The sequence below is a fragment of the Crinia signifera genome, chromosome 1 (genome assembly GCF_055691185.1).
Source record: "Crinia signifera chromosome 1, ASM5569118v1, whole genome shotgun sequence".
NCBI classification, from domain to species: Eukaryota; Metazoa; Chordata; class Amphibia; order Anura; family Myobatrachidae; genus Crinia; species Crinia signifera.
The window spans coordinates 3,684,102-3,704,523 of record NC_139217.1 but is presented as its reverse complement, the minus strand read 5'-3'; the positions used below and the strand labels follow the sequence as shown (position 1 = coordinate 3,704,523).

Genomic DNA, 20,422 nt, shown 5'->3' with positions numbered 1-20,422 from the left:
ATGGACAACACGTCCGCCGAGGCCAGGAGAGGACAAGGCGATAAACTAGCTAGACCCAATAATGGCGGGGAACCCCAGAGCCCCTGCAGAATGGTCGACACGGGGAGATGGCAACACAGTGGTAGATCCCCTAATGACCTGACTACGGGGAGTACAGGTGGACGCAACAATGCGTATAGGTCTTATAAAGTAATACCAAATGACAACAGGGCCTAGATGGACTAACCCAATAGAGAATAGCAACAATGCTTAATAGGTGGTACCAATAATAATAAAATCTCACTGAAGTACAGGAGTGAAAAGGATATATTGGGGAAGACCCCAGAGGGTGTCCCACCGGGACTCACGATGAGACGGGTGTCTCGGATGGGGCTCACAAGGACCATGGCACCACTGCTTCCTTCTCAGGTATGGAACACTCAGGATGGTAACAGGTTCTCAGGACAGGAGCAGCAGGTGTCTCTGGATAAGGAATCAGCAAGACAGACTGGAGACCAGGAAGACTCACTGGACAGGCAAACTGAGCTTGACAGGCAGGACAAGTCTCAGGACACGGGAACCAACAGACTGGACAGGTGGGGTAATGCCAAGGAACCGGGAACACTCTGGACACACAGGAAAGAACTCTAACCGGCATGGGACTGAATAACCAGAGGGTTTATATAGAGAGCAGAATGTGGTGCTGATTACACACTGCCTACAGATAAGCACTGCAGGCTAGAAGCCTAATTAAGACACACCTGAGTCCTGATAACACACCACTGAAAGTAAGCTGCAATGGCCCAGGCTGACCACTGGAGGCCACCAGCGAGTAAACACACACACACACATGCTGGAATAAACCCAGGGAGCAGAATCCAGGGAAAACAGACAAACTACCCACAGAATATGAAAAACTGCACATTTACACCGATCCGCTGGAGGCGGATCGTAACAGTACCCCCCCTTAAAGAGGTCAAGGGACCCCGATACCAGGTTCTCCAAAACCCTGGCAAGCGGGTACAAACAAACAAAAACAGGAACAAGCTGCGGCTGCAGCTTGTAACAGTGCCCCCCTCTCAAAGGTGGCCTTCTGAAACAACAAGAGTAGACAAAAAAAAAAAAATGTTTACAAGCAGGGTCAAGGCAACTGTCAGCGCCTCTTTTTATTCCTCTTCTTTTTCCCCTGTGCCTGCTTGGAGACACTAGGAAAGGAAGAGATCTCTGGTTCAAAATACTCTTCAAAAAAATATAGGTCGAGCAACCAGATGATTCTTCCCTTTCCCACCTGATTGCCTAGGCACATTCGGAATCTCCTTAGTTTCAGAATCTGAGAAAAGACCATAGATTGGTTCCATTCCCATAGGAAATGAAACCTTAGGAGAGTTCCTGTAGGGAGAAGATAGTTGAGCACATCCAGCGGTAATAGCTATGGGCTGGGCCCTTTGTATTGACTCTCCTAAACATGGAGTTTCTGCAGACAAGATGGTCGGCCCAGAGGCATCTGAACCACTTTTATTGGGACCAAATTTTTTCACTACAGAATCACTGAATGCTGGGAGATTCTTAAGAATGGGATCCTCAGTTTTAATAAATTTGCATGCCCATTCGAAAGGTTCACCTCTGAAGCAGTAAATTAAATAGAGCACCACATTATCTGAAGTGATACCTAAAAATGGTCTGGACTCCAAAATAGTGACAAAATGGTTAGTGAGCGCAACAAATTGGGTTAGGTCCCCATCAAAAACTATAGATGTAGAGATATCGTTCAAAGAATCAACAGTAACTTCATTATCAGCTAACTGACTGGACTGTATAGCTGGAATTATGGCCCTTGAGGCTGAGACTTTAGGGACCCCCTTAGAGGTTATGACCTCTTCCAAGTCTGATGGTCTTTCTGGTTGGGCAGCACTATGATGAGTCTCTGGCTGATCAGCACTGTGACGTACTTCTGAGTGGGCAGCACTATAGTGAAACTCTGGCTGGGCAGCACCAAAAAGACAAACAGATGGTCCCTCCATGTTACCGACATGGCTGGAACTCTGCTCTGAGACAGGACAATCAGAATCCCTCTTTGGGACTGGATGGACAGAGTCCCCATCTGGGGCGACACAGGCTTGAACCCCCTCTGGGGCGACACAGGCTTGAACCCCCTCTGGGGCGACACAGGCCTGAACCCCCTCTGGGGCGACACAGGCTTGAACCCCCTCTGGGGCAACACAGGCTTGAACCCCCTCTGGGGCGACACAGGCTTGAACCCCCTCTGGGGCGACATAGGCTTGAACCCCCTCTGGGGCGACATAGGCTTGAACCCCCTCTGGGGCGACACAGGCTTGAACCCCCTCTGGGGCGACACAGGCTTGAACCCCCTCTGGGGCAACACCAGCCTTTGGGCCCCCACTCGGGGCTGCGGCCTCGACACAGGCCTGAACCCCCTCTGGGGCGACACCAACTTGAACCCCTTCTGGGGCAACACCAACTTGAACCCCTTCTGGGGCAACACCAACTTGAACCCCTTATGGGGCAACACCGGCCTTTGGGCCCCCACTCGGGGCTGCGGCCTCGACACAGGCCTGAACCCCCTCTGGGGTGACACAGGCCTGAACCCCTTCTGGGGCAACACCAACTTGAACCCCTTCTGGGGCTGCGGCCTTCGGGACCCCACTCGGGGCTGCGGCCTTTGGGACCCCATTTGGGGCTGCGGCCTTCGGGACCCCACTCGGGGCTGCGGCCTTCGGGACTCCACTCGGGGCTGCGGCCTTTGGCTCGCTCAGCAGACCCCCGGCATCAGCCTGGTTAGGCGGGCCCCCAGCATCAGCCTGGCTCGGCGGGCCACTGGCATCAGACTGGCTCGGCGGGCCCCCGGGACATGCGTGAATCACCTAGGTTTTCCCCTTAAGGGTTTGCAACTCTGACTTAATATGAACCGAAATCCCAGCATGCGGGGAGCACCTCCTCTGCTGATTCTTAAACCCAAAATGGGTCCTCCCAGCACTTAGACCAACCGTATTAATCAGAGCACTTTTACTGGGAGACTCAGTAGAGCGCACCTCTGCCACAGTGGAGACAGGCATAGATCTGACAACCTGCCCTGACCTGGCCAGAGGAAACACCCTGTCACCACAACTGGAGTTGTGTAATACACAAGCTTGTACAAAGTGGCCTGAATCTCCACAGTATAAGCATAAATTAAAGTCTCTACGCCGCTGACGCTCCTCCGATGGGAGCTTCGGCCGTAGAACACTCCTATGCATTACCTGAACCTCTGGGTCTGAGGACTTGCTGCCTAATACCTCCTTAGGCAGGGTCTCATTAGGGGCTGAATGAACCCCAGTGACCTCTGGGAGGATCAGAAAAATTTCAGTTAGGAGTTTTTGCAGCTGCAGTAGGGACTGCTGCAAAACCTCTAACTGCCCAGGTTTAAAGGCAGTAAATGCCAAATTTAGAGCCACTAAAGATTCTTGCATGGCCGTGCAAGGTTACAGACCAGACACAACAAACAATGACACAAAAAAAATATGTGACTCAACAATGACAGTGACAAAACAGATACAGTGACAAGGCAGATACTGTGACAAGGCAGTTACTGTGACAAGGCAGATGCTATGACAAGGCAGATACTGTGACAAGGCAGGAAAACTGCTGGACTGAGAGGGCAGAACTCAGCTCCAGAGTTTATCTGTTAGGCCGATTATAATGTTAGGATCTGAGAGTATCCCCGCAAACCCTAACTCCGTTGCCTCTAGCTGAAATCGAAGGACGTGTGCAAGGCTAGGCTTCACCTAGTAGTAGTAGTAGTACGTTTATTTATAAGGCGCCGCAAAGTGTCCGCAGCGCCGTACATAGCAAAAAAAAAAAAAAAATTACAAGGTAACGTACAGGGTGTGTTGAAAGATACAGTATAAATAGGGGTATGGCTGGTAGAACTAAAATCAGCATCAGTTCAGAAGTAGGTGTTAAAATTGTCAAGGAGACTGAAGATGAAGTAGAGGAAGGGAAGAACAGGACAGGAGCACAGGTGAGGTAATGAGGTAGGGTGAGTACGTGAGGAAGGAGGGCCCTGCTCATAAGAGTTAACATACTAAAAATAGGTGGGTGGACAAACGAAATACAATAGGATAAGTAGGAACGGAGGGGAATGGAGGCAGGATAGGAGGATCAAAAAGAGGTTAGGAGGAGGGATAGGCTAGTCAAAAAAAGTGGGTTTTGAGGGAGCGCTTGAAGGAGGTAAGGGAATCAGATAGCCTGATGGGTGGCGGGAGGTTGTTCCAGTGCAGGGGGGCAGCGCGAGAGAAATCTTGGACACGGGAGTGGGAGGAGGTGATTAGGTAAGAGGTCAGTCGGCGGTCAGCGATGGAGCGAAGAGGACGGGAGGGAGTGTGGATAGAGATCAGTGAAGAGAGGTAGGGAGCTGTGGAGGAGGAGAGAGCCTTGTAGGTGGTGGTGAGGAGTTTAAAGGGCCTGGGCCCGTCTCGGCTGAAGGGCGAATTAGGTCCGCCCCACCCCGCTACAGGCAGGTCTTATGTATGGACAACACGTCCGCCGAGGCCAGGAGAGGACGAGGGGATAAACTAGCTAGACCCAACAATGGCGGGGAACCCCAGAGCCCCTGCAGAATGGTCGACACGGGGAGATGGCGACACAGTGGACGCAACAATGCGTATAGGTCTTATAAAGTAATACCAAATGACAACAGGGCCTAGATGGACTAACCCAATAGAGAATAGCAACAATGCTAAATAGGTGGTACCAATAATAATAAAATCTCACTGAAGTACAGGAGTGTAAAGGATATATTGGGGAAGACCCCAGAGGGTGTCCCACCGGGACTCACGATGAGACGGGTGTCTCGGATGAGGCTCACAAGGACCACGGCACCACTGCTTTCTTCTCGGGTATGGAACACTCAGGATGGTAACAGGTTCTCAGGACAGGAGCAGCAGGTGTCTCTGGATAAGGACAGTGCAGCAGATCAAGGACCCACAGGAGGCCAGACACGAATCAGAAAGACAGACTGGAGACCAGGAAGCCTCACTGGACAGGCAAACTGAGCTTGACAGGCAGGACAAGTCTCAGGACACGGGAACCAACAGACTGGACAGGTGGGGTAATGCCAAGGAACCGTATACCTCCCAACAGTCCCCATTTTAGCGGGACAGTCCCGATTATCAGGGCCTGTCCCGCTGTCCCACCCGCGGGCGGCAGTGTCCCGCGGTGTGGGGGGGCTGTTGGGAGTCCCCCCTGTCAGCTGCTAAGCAGCGGGCACAGCGTCTATTCCCGCAGCCAGGGGGCTGGGGGCATGGCTAGAGGCTCACAGAGCCTCTGGGTCATGCCCCCATAGCGGCAAAATGGGGGCGTGGCCTCGTGGGGGAGCCGCGAGTATAGACCACGCCCCCAAATAAGGCCACGGCCCCCCCCCGAAAATTTCGGCGCGCGCAGCATCAGCGTCCCGCCTGCAGCCCTGCCAGAGTTGGGAGGTATGAAACCGGGAACACTCTGGACACACAGGAAAGAACTATAACCGGCCTGGGACTGAGGGTTTATATAGAGAGCAGAATGTGGTGCTGATTACACATTGCCTAAGAGTACATAGAGCCGCTGCCACGGGGAGGAGTGCACATAGAGCCGCTGCTACGGAGAGGAGTGTACATAGAGCCGCTGCTACGGAGAGAAGAGTACATAGAGCCGCTGCTACGGGGAGGAGTGTACATAGAGCCGCTGCTACGGAGAAGAGTGTACATAGAGCCGCTGCTACGGGGAGGAGTGTACATAGAGTCGCTGCTATGGGGAGGAGTGTACATAGAGCCGCTACTACGGGGAGGAGTGGACATAGAGCCGCTGCTACGGGGAGGAGTGTAAATAGAGCCGCTGCTACGGGGAGGAGTGTACATAGAGCCGCTGCTACGGGGAGGAGTGTACATAGAGCCGCTGCTATGGGGAGGTATGTACATAGAGCCGCTGCTACGGGGAGGAGTGTACATAGAGCCGCTGCCACGGGAAGGAGTGTACATAGAGCCGCTGCTATGGGGAGGAGTGTACATAGAGCCGCTGCTACGGGGAGGAGTGGACATAGAGCCGCTGCTACGGGGAGGAGTGTAAATAGAGCCGCTGCTACGGGGAGGAGTGTACATAGAGCCGCTGCTACGGGGAGGAGTGTACATAGAGCCGCTGCTACGGGGAGGTGTGTACATAGAGCCGCTGCTACGGGGAGGAGTGTACATAGAGCCGCTGCCACGGGAAGGAGTGTACATAGAGCCGCTGCTATGGGGAGGAGTGGACATAGAGCCGCTGCTAAGGGGACGAGTGTACATAAAGCCACTGCTACGGGGAGAAGTGTACATAGAGCCACTGCCCGGGGAGGAGTGTACATAGACCGGCCACCACTGGGAGGAGTGTACATAGAGCCGCTGCCTGGGGAGGAGTGTACATAGAGCCGCTGCCCCGGGGAGGAGTGTACATAGAGCCACTGCCCGGGGAGGAGTGTACTTAGAGCCGCTGCCCCGGGGAGGAGTGTACATAGAGCCGCTGCCCCGGGGAGGAGAGTACATAGAGCCACTGCCCCGGGGAGGAGTGTACATAGAGCCACTGCCCCGGGGAGGAGTGCACATAGAGCCGCTGCTACGGGGAGGAGTGTACATAGAGCCGCTGCTACGGGGAGGAGTGTACATAGAGCCGCTGCTACGGGGAGGAGTGTACATAGAGCCGCTGCTACGGGGAGGAGTGTACATAGAGCCGCTGCTACGGGGAGGACTGCACATGCTCTTTGTATAGTTCTTTGTATAGTATTGGGGAAGTATTAATTATAACATTGCTACCTGCAGCATTGTATTACTATTTGCTGTGATATTTGTTTTCTTCACACTCAATAATACAATATATATGATAATAGGTGTGATGCCATTGATCATTGTGCATTGCAACCAATGCAGGAAAATGAGCCTAATAATTTCAATATGTAACAGCTGCATAATGTGGGTTATGAGAAATCAGGGAGATTGCTAGACTCTGAAGGGAGAGAGGGAGATTGCTGCTATGTCAGGGAGTCTCCTGCAGAATGCAGGGGGGAGGTAACTATGATGTAACAGGGTAATGTGGGCTAGGTGACATGAGGGAGATTGCTATACTAATGAGGGAGAGAGGGAGATTGTTGCTATGTCAGGGAGTCTCCTGCTGAATGCAGGAGGGAAGGTAACTATGATGTAACAATGTAATGTGTGCTAGGTGACATGAGGGGGATTGTTAGACTAATGAGGGAGAGAGGGAGATTGCTGCTATGTCAGGGAGTCTCCTGCAGAATGCAGGGGGGAGGTAACTATGATGTGACAGTGTAATGTGGGCTAGGTGACATGGGGGATATTGCTAGACTAATGAGGGAGAGAGGGAGATTGCTGCTATGTTAGGGAGTCTCCTGCAGAATGCAGGAGGGGAGATAACTATGATGTAACTGTGTAACGTGGGCTAGGTGACATGAGGGAGATTGCTAGACTAATGAGGGAGATAGGGAGATTGCTGCTATGTCAGGGAGTCTCCTGCAGAATGCAGGAGGGGAGGTAACTATGGTGTAACAGTGTAATGTGGGCTAGGTGACATGAGGGAGATTGCTAGACTAATGAGGGAGAGAGGGAGATTGTTGCAATGTCAGGGAGTTTCCTGCAGAATGCAGGAGGGGAGGTTACTTTGATGTAACAGTGTAATGTGGGCTAGGTGACATTAAGGAGATTGGTAGACTAATGAGGGAGAGAGGGAGATTGCTGCTATGTCAGCGAGTCTCCTGCAGAATGCAGGAGGGGAGGTAACTATGGTGTAACAGTGTAATGTGGGCTAGGTGACATGAGGGAAATTGCTAGACTAATGAGGGAGAGAGGGAGATTGCTGCTATGTCAGGGAGTCTCCTGCAGAATGCAGGAGGGATGTAACTGTGATGTAACAGTGTAATGTGTGCTAGGTGACATGAGGAAGATTGCTAGACTAATGAGGGAGAGAGGGAGATTACTGATATGTCAGGGAGTCTCCTGCAGAATGCAGGAGGGGAGGTAAATATGATGTAACAGTGTAATGTGTGCTAGGTGACATGAGGGAGATTGCTAGACTAATGAGGGAGAGAGGGACATTACTGATATGTCAGGGAGTTTCCTGCAGAATGCAGGAGGGGAGGTAACTATGATGTAACAGTGTAATGTGGGCTAGGTGACATGAGGGAGATATTTAGACTAATGAGGGAGAGAGGGAGATTGCTGCTATGTCAGGCAGTCTCCTGCAGAATGCAGGGGGGAGGTTACTATGATGTAACAGTGTAATGTGGGCTAGGTGACATGATGGAGATTGCTAGACTAATGAGGGAGAGAGGGAGATTGCTGCTATGTTAGGGAGTCTCCTGCAGAATGCAGGATGGGAGGTAACTGTGATGTAACAGTGTAATGTGGGCTAGGTGACATGAGGGAGATTGCTAGACTAATGAGGGAGAGAGGGAGATTGCTGCTATGTCAGGGAGTCTCCTGCAGAATGCAGGAGGTGAGGTAACTATGATGTAACAGTGTAATGTGGGCTAGGTGACATGAGGGAGATTTTTAGACTAATGAGGGAGAGAGGGAGATTGCTGCTATGTCAGGCAGTCTCCTGCAGAATGCAGGGGGGAGGTTACTATGATGTAACAGTGTAATGTGGGCTAGGTGACATGAGGGAGATTGCTAGACTAATGAGGGAGAGAGGGAGATTGCTGCTATGTCAGGGAGTCTCCTGCAGAATGCAGGAGGCGAGGTAACTATGATGTAACAGTGTAATGTGGGCTAGGTGACATGAGGGAGATTTTTAGACTAATGAGGGAGAGAGGGAGATTGCTGCTATGTCAGGCAGTCTCCTGCAGAATGCAGGGGGGAGGTTACTATGATGTAACAGTGTAATGTGGGCTAGGTGACATGAGGGAGATTGCTAGACTAATGAGGGAGAGAGGGAGATTGCTGCTATGTCAGGGAGTCTCCTGCAGAATGCAAGGGTGGAGGCAGCTATGGGGATAAAGGGTTAATGATTTTAACAACAATGCAGCCTTGTATCTCCTGGCACATCCGGTGTAGCCAGACAGGTGTGACTGATTGGGGATCACGAGGAGTGAGCGGGGAACATCCGGGTCTGCAGCTCCTGTGGAGGGTGTCCTGGCTGCCAGAAGGTGGAAGTAGTGTGGCCCTCATAATGTCAGCTCTGACTGAGGGGAATAGCGGTACTCCTGTCACTGTGGCAGATCAGAGGAGAGGGAGCTGATCATGATGGAAGGACCACCACCCAGAGTGTCAAAGCTGGAGGTGTGTGGCCAGATAGCCCAGGTGATTGGTGACAGCAGGACTTCTGAGGTAAAACAGACATACATAGAACAGTAGGGGGAATCACAGGGGAGGCAACAAATGCAGCAATAGCTGCACAATATTAGGGATGGCATCGACCATCGATGATTTGAAATCAATTATGATGGTTTATGGCCGATGTTGAATACTTTTCCATCGATGGGGGAGCCCCATATGGTTACCCTCCATCGATGGCACAGCAAAACTGATTTTTTTTCCCACTATTTTTATCCAGTTGCCAAGATATGGAGCATAGCTCCGCCCACTGAAAGCCCTGAAGCCCCACCCCCAAATTAAGATTGGCCCAAGATAATGGATGACCATCATTAGCTAAAACTACTAGCAGTAATGCCAATGATGGCAACCATCGATAGTGACTGCACCGATGGCCAGAAAACAATATATCACTGTGACATGACCAGCAGCCAGTAATACAGTAACTGTACAGTTATACTAACAAAGCCCCAGTCTACTACAGCCGACTATGAGGTAGTAGTAGTAGTAGTAGTAGTACGTTTATTTATAAGGCGCCGCAAAGTGTCCGCAGCGCCGTACATAGCAAACAAAAAACAAATGACAAGGTAACGTACAGGGTGTGTTGAAAAATACAGTATAAATACCAGTATAGCTTGTAGAAATAAAATCAGCATCAGTTCTGAAGTAGGTGTCAAAATTGTCGAGGAGACTGAAGATGAAGTAGAGGAAGGGAAGAACAGGACAGGAGCAAGGGTGAGGTAAAGAGGTAGTGTGAGTACGTGAGGCAGGAGGGCCCTGCTCATAAGAGTTAACATACTAAAAATAGGTGGGTGGACGAACGAACGAAAAACAATAGGATAAGTAGGAACGGTGGGTGGGTGGTGACTATATTACTGGTTACAGTTACTGACCTATAGTATAGGAGCCGGCTCTCCAGCAGGGAGACCATTGGATGACTATATTATTGGTTACAGTTACAGACCTATAGTAATGGAGCCGGCTCTCTAGCAGGGAGACCATTGGATGACTGTATTATTGGTTACAGTTACTGACCTATAGTATAGGAGCTGGCTCTCTAGCAGGGAGACCATTGGATGACTATATTATTGGTTACAGTTACTGACCTATAGTAATGGAGCCGGCTCTCTAGCAGGGAGACCATTGGATGACTGTATTACTGGTTACAGTTACTGACCTATAGTAATGGAGCCGGCTCTCTAGCAGGGAGACCATTGGATGACTATATTATTGGTTACAGTTACTGACCTATAGTAATGGAGCCGGCTCTCTAGCAGGGAGACCATTGGATGACTATATTATTGGTTACAGTTACTGACCTATAGTATAGGAGCTGGCTCTCTAGCAGGGAGACCATTGGATGACTATATTATTGGTTACAGTTACTGACCTATAGTATATGAGCCGGCTCTCTAGCAGGGAGACCATTGGATGACTATATTATTGGTTACAGTTACTGACCTATAGTATAGGAGCCGGCTCTCTAGCAGGGAGACCATTGGATGACTATATTATTGGTTACAGTTACTGACCTATAGTATAGGAGCCGGCTCTCTAGCAGGGAGACCATTGGATGACTGTATTACTGATTACAGTTACTGACCTATAGTATAGGAGCCGGCTCTCTAGCAGGGAGACCATTGGATGACTATATTACTGGTTACAGTTACTGACCTATAGTATAGGAGCCGGCTCTCTAGCAGGGAGACCATTGGATGACTATATTATTGGTTACAGTTACTGACCTATAGTATAGGAGCCGGCTCTCTAGCAGGGAGACCATTGGATGACTGTATTATTGGTTACAGTTACTGACCTATAGTATAGGAGCCGGCTCTCTAGCAAGGAGACCATTGAATGACTGTATTACTGGTTACAGTTACTGACCTATAGTAATGGAGCCGACTCTCTAGCAGGGAGACCATTGGATGACTATATTACTGGTTACAGTTACTGACCTATAGTATAGGAGCCGGCTCTCTAGCAGTGAGACCATTGGATGACTATATTATTGGTTACAGTTACTGACCTATAGTAATTGAGCCGGCTCTCTAGCAGGGAGACCATTGGATGACTATATTATTGGTTACAGTTACTGACCTATAGTAATGGAGCCGGCTCTCTAGCAGGGAGACCATTGGATGACTATATTATTGGGTACAGTTACTGACCTATAGTATAGGAGCCGGCTCTCTAGCAAGGAGACCATTGGATGACTGTATTATTGGTTACAGTTACTGACCTATAGTATATGAGCCGGCTCTCTAGCAGGGAGACCATTGGATGACTATATTATTGGTTACAGTTACTGACCTATAGTATATGAGCCGGCTCTCTAGCAAGGAGACCATTGGATGACTGTATTATTGGTTACAGTTACTGACCTATAGTATAGGAGCCGGCTCTCTAGCAGAGAGACCATTGGATGACTATATTATTGGTTACAGTTACTGACCTATAGTAATGGAGCCGGCTCTCTAGCAGAGAGACCATTGGATGACTATATTATTGGTTACAGTTACTGACCTATAGTAATGGAGCCGGCTCTCTAGCAGGGAGACCATTGGATGACTATATTACTGGTTACAGTTACTGACCTATAGTATAGGAGCCGGCTCTCTAGCAGGGAGACCATTGGATGACTATATTATTGGTTACAGTTGCTGACCTATAGTAATGGAGCCGGCTCTCTAGCAGGGAGACCATTGGATGACTATATTATTGGGTACAGTTACTGACCTATTGTAATGGAGCCGGCTCTCTAGCAGGGAGACCATTGGATGACTATATTATTGGTTACAGTTACTGACCTATAGTATCGGAGCCGGCTCTCTAGCAGGGAGACCATTGGATGACTATATTATTGGTTACAGTTACTGACCTATAGTAATGGAGCCGGCTCTCTAGCAGGGAGACCATTGGATGACTATATTATTGGTTACAGTTACTGACCTATAGTATAGGAGCCGGCTCTCTAGCAGGGAGACCATTGGATGACTATATTACTGGTTACAGTTACTGACCTATAGTAATGGAGCCGGCTCTCTAGCAGGGAGACCATTGGATGACTATATTATTGGTTACAGTTACTGACCTATAGTATAGGAGCCGGCTCTCTAGCAGGGAGACCATTGGATGACTATATTATTGGTCACAGTTACCGACCTATAGTAATGGAGCCGGCTCTCTAGCAGGGAGACCATTAGATGACTATATTGGTTACAGTTACTGACCTATTGTAATGGAGCCGGCTCTCTAGCAGGGAGACCATTGGATAACTATATTGGTTACAGTTACTGACCTATAGTAATGGAGCCGGCTCTCTAGCAGGGAGACCATTGGATGACTATATTGGTTACAGTTACTGACCTATAGTAATGGAGCCGGCTCTCTAGCAGGGAGACCATTGGATGACTATATTATTGGTTACAGTTACTGACCTATAGTAATGGAGCCGGCTCTCTAGCAGGGAGACCATTGGATGACTATATTATTGGTTACAGTTACTGACCTATAGTATAGGAGACGGCTCTCTAGCAGGGAGACCATTGGATGACTATATTATTGGTTACAGTTACTGACCTATAGTATAGGAGCCGGCTCTCTAGCAGGGAGACCATTGGATGACTATATTATTGGTTACAGTTACTGACCTATAGTAATGGAGCCGGCTATATAGCAGGGAGACCATTGGATGACTATATTATTGGTTACAGTTACTGACCTATAGTATAGGAGCCGGCTCTCTAGCAGGGAGACCATTGGATGACTATATTATTGGTCACAGTTACTGACCTATAGTAATGGAGCCGGCTCTCTAGCAGGGAGACCATTGGATGACTATATTGGTTACAGTTACTGACCTATAGTAATGGAGCCAGCTCTCTAGCAGGGAGACCATTGGATGACTATATTGGTTACAGTTACTGACCTATAGTATCGGAGCCGGCTCTCTAGCAGGGAGACCATTGGATGACTATATTATTGGTTACAGTTACTGACCTATAGTATCGGAGCCGGCTCTCTAGCAGGGAGACCATTGGATGACTGTATTATTGGTCACAGTTACTGACCTATAGTAATGGAGCCGGCTCTCTAGCAGGGAGACCATTGGATGACTATATTATTGGTCACAGTTACTGACCTTTAGTAATGGAGCCGGCTCTCTAGCAGGGAGACCATTGGATGACTATATTGGTTACAGTTACTGACCTATAGTAATGGAGCCAGCTCTCTAGCAGGGAGACCATTGGATGACTATATTATTGGTTACAGTTACTGACCTATAGTATAGGAGCCGGCTCTCTAGCAGGGAGACCATTGGATGACTATATTATTGGTTACAGTTACTGACCTATAGTATAGGAGCTGGCTCTCTAGCAGGGAGACCATTGGATGACTATATTATTGGTTACAGTTACTGACCTATAGTAATGGAGCCGGTCTCTAGCAGGGAGACCATTGGATGACTGTATTATGTGTTACAGTTACTGACCTATAGTAATGGAGCCGGCTCTCTAGCAGGGAGACCATTGGATGACTATATTATTGGTTACAGTTACTGACCTATAGTATCGGAGCCGGCTCTCTAGCAGGGAGAACATTGGGTGACTATATTATTGGTTACAGTTACTGACCTATAGTATCGGAGCCGGCTCTCTAGCAGGGAGACCATTGGGTGACTATATTATTGGTTACAGTTACTGACCTATAGTATAGGAGCCGGCTCTCTAGCAGGGAGACCATTGGATGACTATATTATTGGTCACAGTTACTGACCTATAGTAATGGAGCCGGCTATATAGCAGGGAGACCATTGGATGACTATATTATTGGTCACAGTTAATGACCTATAGTATAGGAGCCGGCTCTCTAGCAGGGAGACCATTGGATGACTATATTATTGGTCACAGTTACTGACCTATAGTAATGGAGCCGGCTCTCTAGCAGGGAGACCATTGGATGACTATATTGGTTACAGTTACTGACCTATAGTAATGGAGCCGGCTCTCTAGCAGGGAGACCATTGGATGACTGTATTATTGGTTACAGTTACTGACCTATAGTATAGGAGCCGGCTATATAGCAGGGAGACCATTGGATGACTATATTATTGGTTAAAGTTACTGATCTATAGTATAGGAGCCGGCTCTCTAGCAGGGAGACCATTGGATGACTATATTATTGGTTACAGTTACTGACCTATAGTATAGGAGCTGGCTCTCTAGCAGGGAGACCATTGGATGACTATATTATTGGTTACAGTTACTGACCTATAGTAATGGAGCCGGCTCTCTAGCAGGGAGACCATTGGATGACTATATTATTGGTTACAGTTACTGTCCTATAGTAATGGAGCCGGCTCTCTAGCAGGGAGACCATTGGATGACTATATTATTGGTTAGTTACTGACCTATAGTAATGGAGCCGGCTCTCTAGCAGGGAGACCATTGGATGGCTGTATTATTGGTCACAGTTACTGACCTATAGTAATGGAGCCTGCTCTCTAGCAGGGAGACCATTGGATGACTGTATTATTGGTTACAGTTACTGACCTATAGTATAGGAGCCGGCTCTCTAGCAGGGAGACCATTGGATGACTATATTATTGGTTACAGTTACTGACCTATAGTATAGGAGCTGGCTCTCTAGCAGGGAGACCATTGGATGACTATATTATTGGTTACAGTTACTGACCTATAGTATAGGAGCTAGCTCTCTAGCAGGGAGACCATTGGATGACTATATTATTGGTTACAGTTACTGACCTATAGTATAGGAGCCGGCTCTCTAGCAGGGAGACCATTGGATGACTATATTATTGGGTACAGTTACTGACCTATAGTAATGGAGCCGGCTCTCTAGCAGGGAGACCATTGGATGACTATATTGGTTACAGTTACTGACCTATAGTAATGGAGCCGGCTCTCTAGCAGGGAGACCATTGGATGACTGTATTATTGGTTACAGTTACTGACCTATAGTATAGGAGCCAGCTATATAGCAGGGAGACCATTGGATGACTATATTATTGGTTAAAGTTACTGATCTATAGTATAGGAGCCGGCTCTCTAGCAGGGAGACCATTGGATGACTATATTATTGGTTACAGTTACTGACCTATAGTATAGGAGCTGGCTCTCTAGCAGGGAGACCATTGGATGACTATATTATTGGTTACAGTTACTGACCTATAGTAATGGAGCCGGCTCTCTAGCAGGGAGACCATTGGATGACTATATTATTGGTTACAGTTACTGTCCTATAGTAATGGAGCCGGCTCTCTAGCAGGGAGACCATTGGATGACTATATTATTGGTTAGTTACTGACCTATAGTAATGGAGCCGGCTCTCTAGCAGGGAGACCATTGGATGGCTGTATTATTGGTCACAGTTACTGACCTATAGTAATGGAGCCTGCTCTCTAGCAGGGAGACCATTGGATGACTGTATTATTGGTTACAGTTACTGACCTATAGTATAGGAGCCGGCTCTCTAGCAGGGAGACCATTGGATGACTATATTATTGGTTACAGTTACTGACCTATAGTATAGGAGCTGGCTCTCTAGCAGGGAGACCATTGGATGACTATATTATTGGGTACAGTTACTGACCTATAGTAATGGAGCCGGCTCTCTAGCAGGGAGACCATTGGATGACTATATTATTGGTTACAGTTACTGACCTATAGTATAGGAGCCGGCTCTCTAGCAGGGAGACCATTGGATGACTATATTATTGGGTACAGTTACTGACCTATAGTAATGGAGCCGGCTCTCTAGCAGGGAGACCATTGGATGACTATATTATTGGTCACAGTTACTGACCTATAGTAATGGAGCCGGCTCTCTAGCAGGGAGACCATTGGATGACTATATTATTGGGTACAGTTACTGACCTATAGTAATGGAGCCGGCTCTCTAGCAGGGAGACCATTGGATGACTATATTATTGGTCACAGTTACTGACCTATAGTAATGGAGCCGGCTCTCTAGCAGGGAGACCATTGGATGACTGTATTATTGGTTACAGTTACTGACCTATAGAAATGGAGCCGGCTCTCTAGCAGGGAGACCATTGGATGACTGTATTATGTGTTACAGTTACTGACCTATAGTAATGGAGCCGGCTCTCTAGCAGGGAGACCATTGGATGACTGTATTATTGGTTACAGTTACTGACCTATAGTAATGGAGCCGGCTCTCTAGCAGGGAGACCATTGGATGACTATATTATTGGTTACAGTTACTGACCTATAGTAATGGAGCCGGCTCTCTAGCAGGGAGACCATTGGATGACTGTATTATTGGTTACAGTTACTGACCTATAGTATAGGAGCCGGCTCTCTAGCAGGGAGACCATTGGATGACTATATTATTGGTTACAGTTACTGACCTATAGTATAGGAGCCGGCTCTCTAGCAAGGAGACCATTGGATGACTGTATTACTGGTTACAGTTACTGACCTATAGTATAGGAGCTGGCTCTCTAACATGGAGACCATTGGATGACTATATTACTGGTTACAGTTACTGACCTCTAGTATAGGAGCCGGCTCTCTAGCAGGGAGACCATTGGATAACTATATTATTGGTTACAGTTACTGACCTATAGTATGGGAGCCAGCTCTCTAGCAGGGAGACCATTGGATGACTATACTATTGGTTACAGTTACTGACCTATAGTAATGGAGCCGTCTCTCTAGCAGGGAGACCATTGGATGACTGTATTATTGGTTACAGTTACTGACCTATAGTAATGGAGCCGGCTCTCTAGCAGGGAGACCATTGGATGACTGTATTATTGGTTACAGTTACTGACCTATAGTAATGGAGCCGGCTCTCTAGCAGGGAGACCATTGGATGACTGTATTATTGGTTACAGTTACTGACCTATAGTAATGGAGCCGGCTCTCTAGCAGGGAGACCATTGGATGACTATATTATTGGTTACAGTTACTGACCTATAGTATAGGAGCCGGCTCTCTAGCAGGGCAGACCATTGGATGACTGTATTATGTGTTACAGTTACTGACCTATAGTAATGGAGCCGGCTCTCTAGCAGGGAGACCATTGGATGACTATATTATTGGTTACAGTTACTGACCTATAGTATAGGAGCCAGCTCTCTAGCAGGGAGACCATTGGATAACTATATTATTGGTTACAGTTACTGACCTATTGTAATGGAGCCGGCTCTCTAGCAGGGAGACCATTGGATGACTATATTATTGGTTACAGTTACTGACCTATAGTAATGGAGCCGGCTCTCTAGCAGGGAGACCATTGGATGACTATATTATTGGTTACAGTTACTGACCTATAGTATCGGAGCCGGCTCTCTAGCAGGGAGACCATTAGATGACTGTATTATTGGTTACAGTTACTGACCTATAGTATATGAGCCGGCTCTCTAGCAGGGAGACCATTGGATGACTATATTATTGGTCACAGTTACTGACCTATAGTAATGGAGCCGGCTCTCTAGCAGGGAGACCATTGGATTACTATATTATTGGTTACAGTTACTGACCTATAGTATAGGAGCCGGCTCTCTAGCAGGGAGACCATTGGATTACTATATTATTGGTTACAGTTACTGACCTATAGTAAAGGAGCTGGCTCTCTAGCAGGGAGACCATTGGATGACTATATTATTGGTTACAGTTACTGACCTATAGTAATGGAGCCGGCTCTCTAGCAGGGAGACCATTGGATGACTATATTATTGGTTACAGTTACTGACCTATAGTAAAGGAGCTGGCTCTCTAGCAGGGAGACCATTGGATGACTATATTATTGGTTACAGTTACTGACCTATAGTAATGGAGCAGGCTCTCTAGCAGGGAGACCATTGGATGACTGTATTATTGGTTATAGTATCTGACCTATAGTATAGGAGCCGGCTCTCTAGCAGGGAGACCATTGGATGACTATATTATTGGGTACAGTTACAAACCTATAGTATATGAGCCGGCTCTCTAGCAGGGAGACCATTGGATGACTGTATTACTGGTTACAGTTACTGACCTATAGTATAGGAGCCGGCTCTCTAGCAGGGAGACCATTGGATGACTATATTATTGGTTACAGTTACAGACCTATAGTAATGGAGCCGGCTCTCTAGCAGGGAGACCATTGGATGACTATATTATTGGTTACAGTTACTGACCTATAGTAATGGAGCCGGCTCTCTAGCAGGGAGACCATTGGATGACTATATTATTGGTTACAGTTACTGACCTATAGTAATGGAGCCGGCTCTCTAGCAGGGAGACCATTGGATGACTATATTACTGGTTACAGATACTGACCTATAGTAATGGAGCCGGCTCTCTAGCAGGGAGACCATTGGATGACTATATTACTGGTTACAGTTACTGACCTATAGTAATGGAGCCGGCTCTCTAGCAGGGAGACCATTGGATGACTATATTATTGGTTACAGTTACTGACCTATAGTATAGGAGCCGGCTCTCTAGCAGGGAGACCATTGGGTGACTATATTATTGGTTACAGTTACTGACCTATAGTATAGGAGCCGGCTCTCTAGCAGGGAGACCATTGGATGACTATATTATTGGTTACAGTTACTGACCTATAGTATAGGAGCCGGCTCTCTAGCAGAGAGACCATTGGATGACTATATTATTGGGTACAGTTACTGACCTATAGTAATGGAGATGGCTCTTTAGCAGGGAGACCATTGGATGACTATATTATTGGGTACAGTTACTGACCTATAGTAATGGAGCCGGCTCTCTAGCAGGGAGACCATTGGATGACTATATTATTGGTTACAGTTACTGACCTATAGTAATGGAGCCGGCTCTCTAGCAGGGAGACCATTGGATGACTGTATTATGTATTACAGTTACTGACCTATAGTATAGGAGACGGCTCTCTAGCAGGGAGACCATTGGATGACTGTATTATTGGTTACATTTACTGACCTATAGTAATGGAGCCGGCTCTCTAGCAGGGAGACCATTGGATGACTATATTCCTGGTTACAGTTACTGACCTATAGTATAGCAGCCGGCTTTCTAGCAAGGAGACCATTGGATGACTATATCTACTCTACCTATTGTATGTACCGTGCATGTATGTACACCACTGTGCAACCATCTACTCTACATATTGTATCTTTATGTCACCTTTGCAATTTCCTTTTCCTTCAGGGTCGTCTGCACCGGAAGCAGGAGGCCATGGCTGACATCTCCATAAGGAGATACAAAAGCGGAGACTATGATGCTGTGCGGGCCTTATTCGCAGAAGGGATGCTGAGTTATGTTCCCAGCACCACCGTGCACCTGCTGAAGATTCCTTATGTCATCGTTATCATCTCTCTGTCATTTATCACCCTCCAAGTGATTCTTAGATCCTATTTGCTGGCTCTGTTAGGCATGGCGAGTCTGCTGGCTGCAGTTTTCATTCTTATAAAGATTATATTTCGCAGCTTCATAAACAGATGTCATAGGATGGACTTACTGAACATTGAGCAGTCTTACATGACAGGACAGAACTGCTGCTTCTGGGTGGCGGAGTCCAATGGCCGCGTCATTGGGATGGTGGGAGTCCAGCCCGTCCCCGGTTCTAGCCAAGCAATGGTGCTAAGACGCCTGTCTGTGACAAAGGACCAGCGTCACCGGGGTACAGCGAGGAGACTCTGTACGACGGTCATTGACTTTGCTCGCCAGCGTGGATACAAACAAGTGACCTTAGACACATCGACGTTGCTACACTCTGGTCATAGGCTGTACCAGCGCCTGGGCTTCCAGATCACAAAAGTCCGACAGTCTAAATATCTGGTCGGAAGACTTGCAAACTCTTCTACTATATATTACACATACGAAATAGAGTGAGTGCGGTACTGCTGCAGCATAGACGTGGTCTGTCCCTATATAGAATATATGAAATATTTAATAAAATTTTACACAATAAAATACAATATTACGATCAATTGGACACACAAGACACACAAACATTAACCCCTTACCGACGCAGCCTGTTTTTGCCTTCCTGACAGAGCCCTTTTTTTCAAATCTGTATCACTTAAGTGGGGATAACTTTTTTTTGCTTTTACTTATCCCAGTGATTTTGAGACTGTTTTC

At 47.7% G+C, this 20,422-nt stretch overlaps 1 protein-coding gene across 5 annotated transcripts in view; it reads left to right on the top strand.

The window, feature by feature from the left end:
- The window catches only part of LOC146057683 (putative N-acetyltransferase camello), a 94,578-nt gene extending 74,376 nt beyond the window's left edge, over window positions 1-20,202 (top strand). For all 5 annotated transcript variants that reach the window (XM_083169341.1, XM_083169595.1, XM_083169510.1 and 2 more), the window contains exon 3: window positions 19,490-20,202. In XM_083169341.1, the coding sequence (XP_083025467.1) occupies window positions 19,490-20,173 (684 nt within the window). In that variant the 3' untranslated portion in view covers window positions 20,174-20,202. The remainder of the gene's footprint in view (window positions 1-19,489) is intronic.
- Window positions 20,203-20,422: the final 220 nt, after the last annotated feature.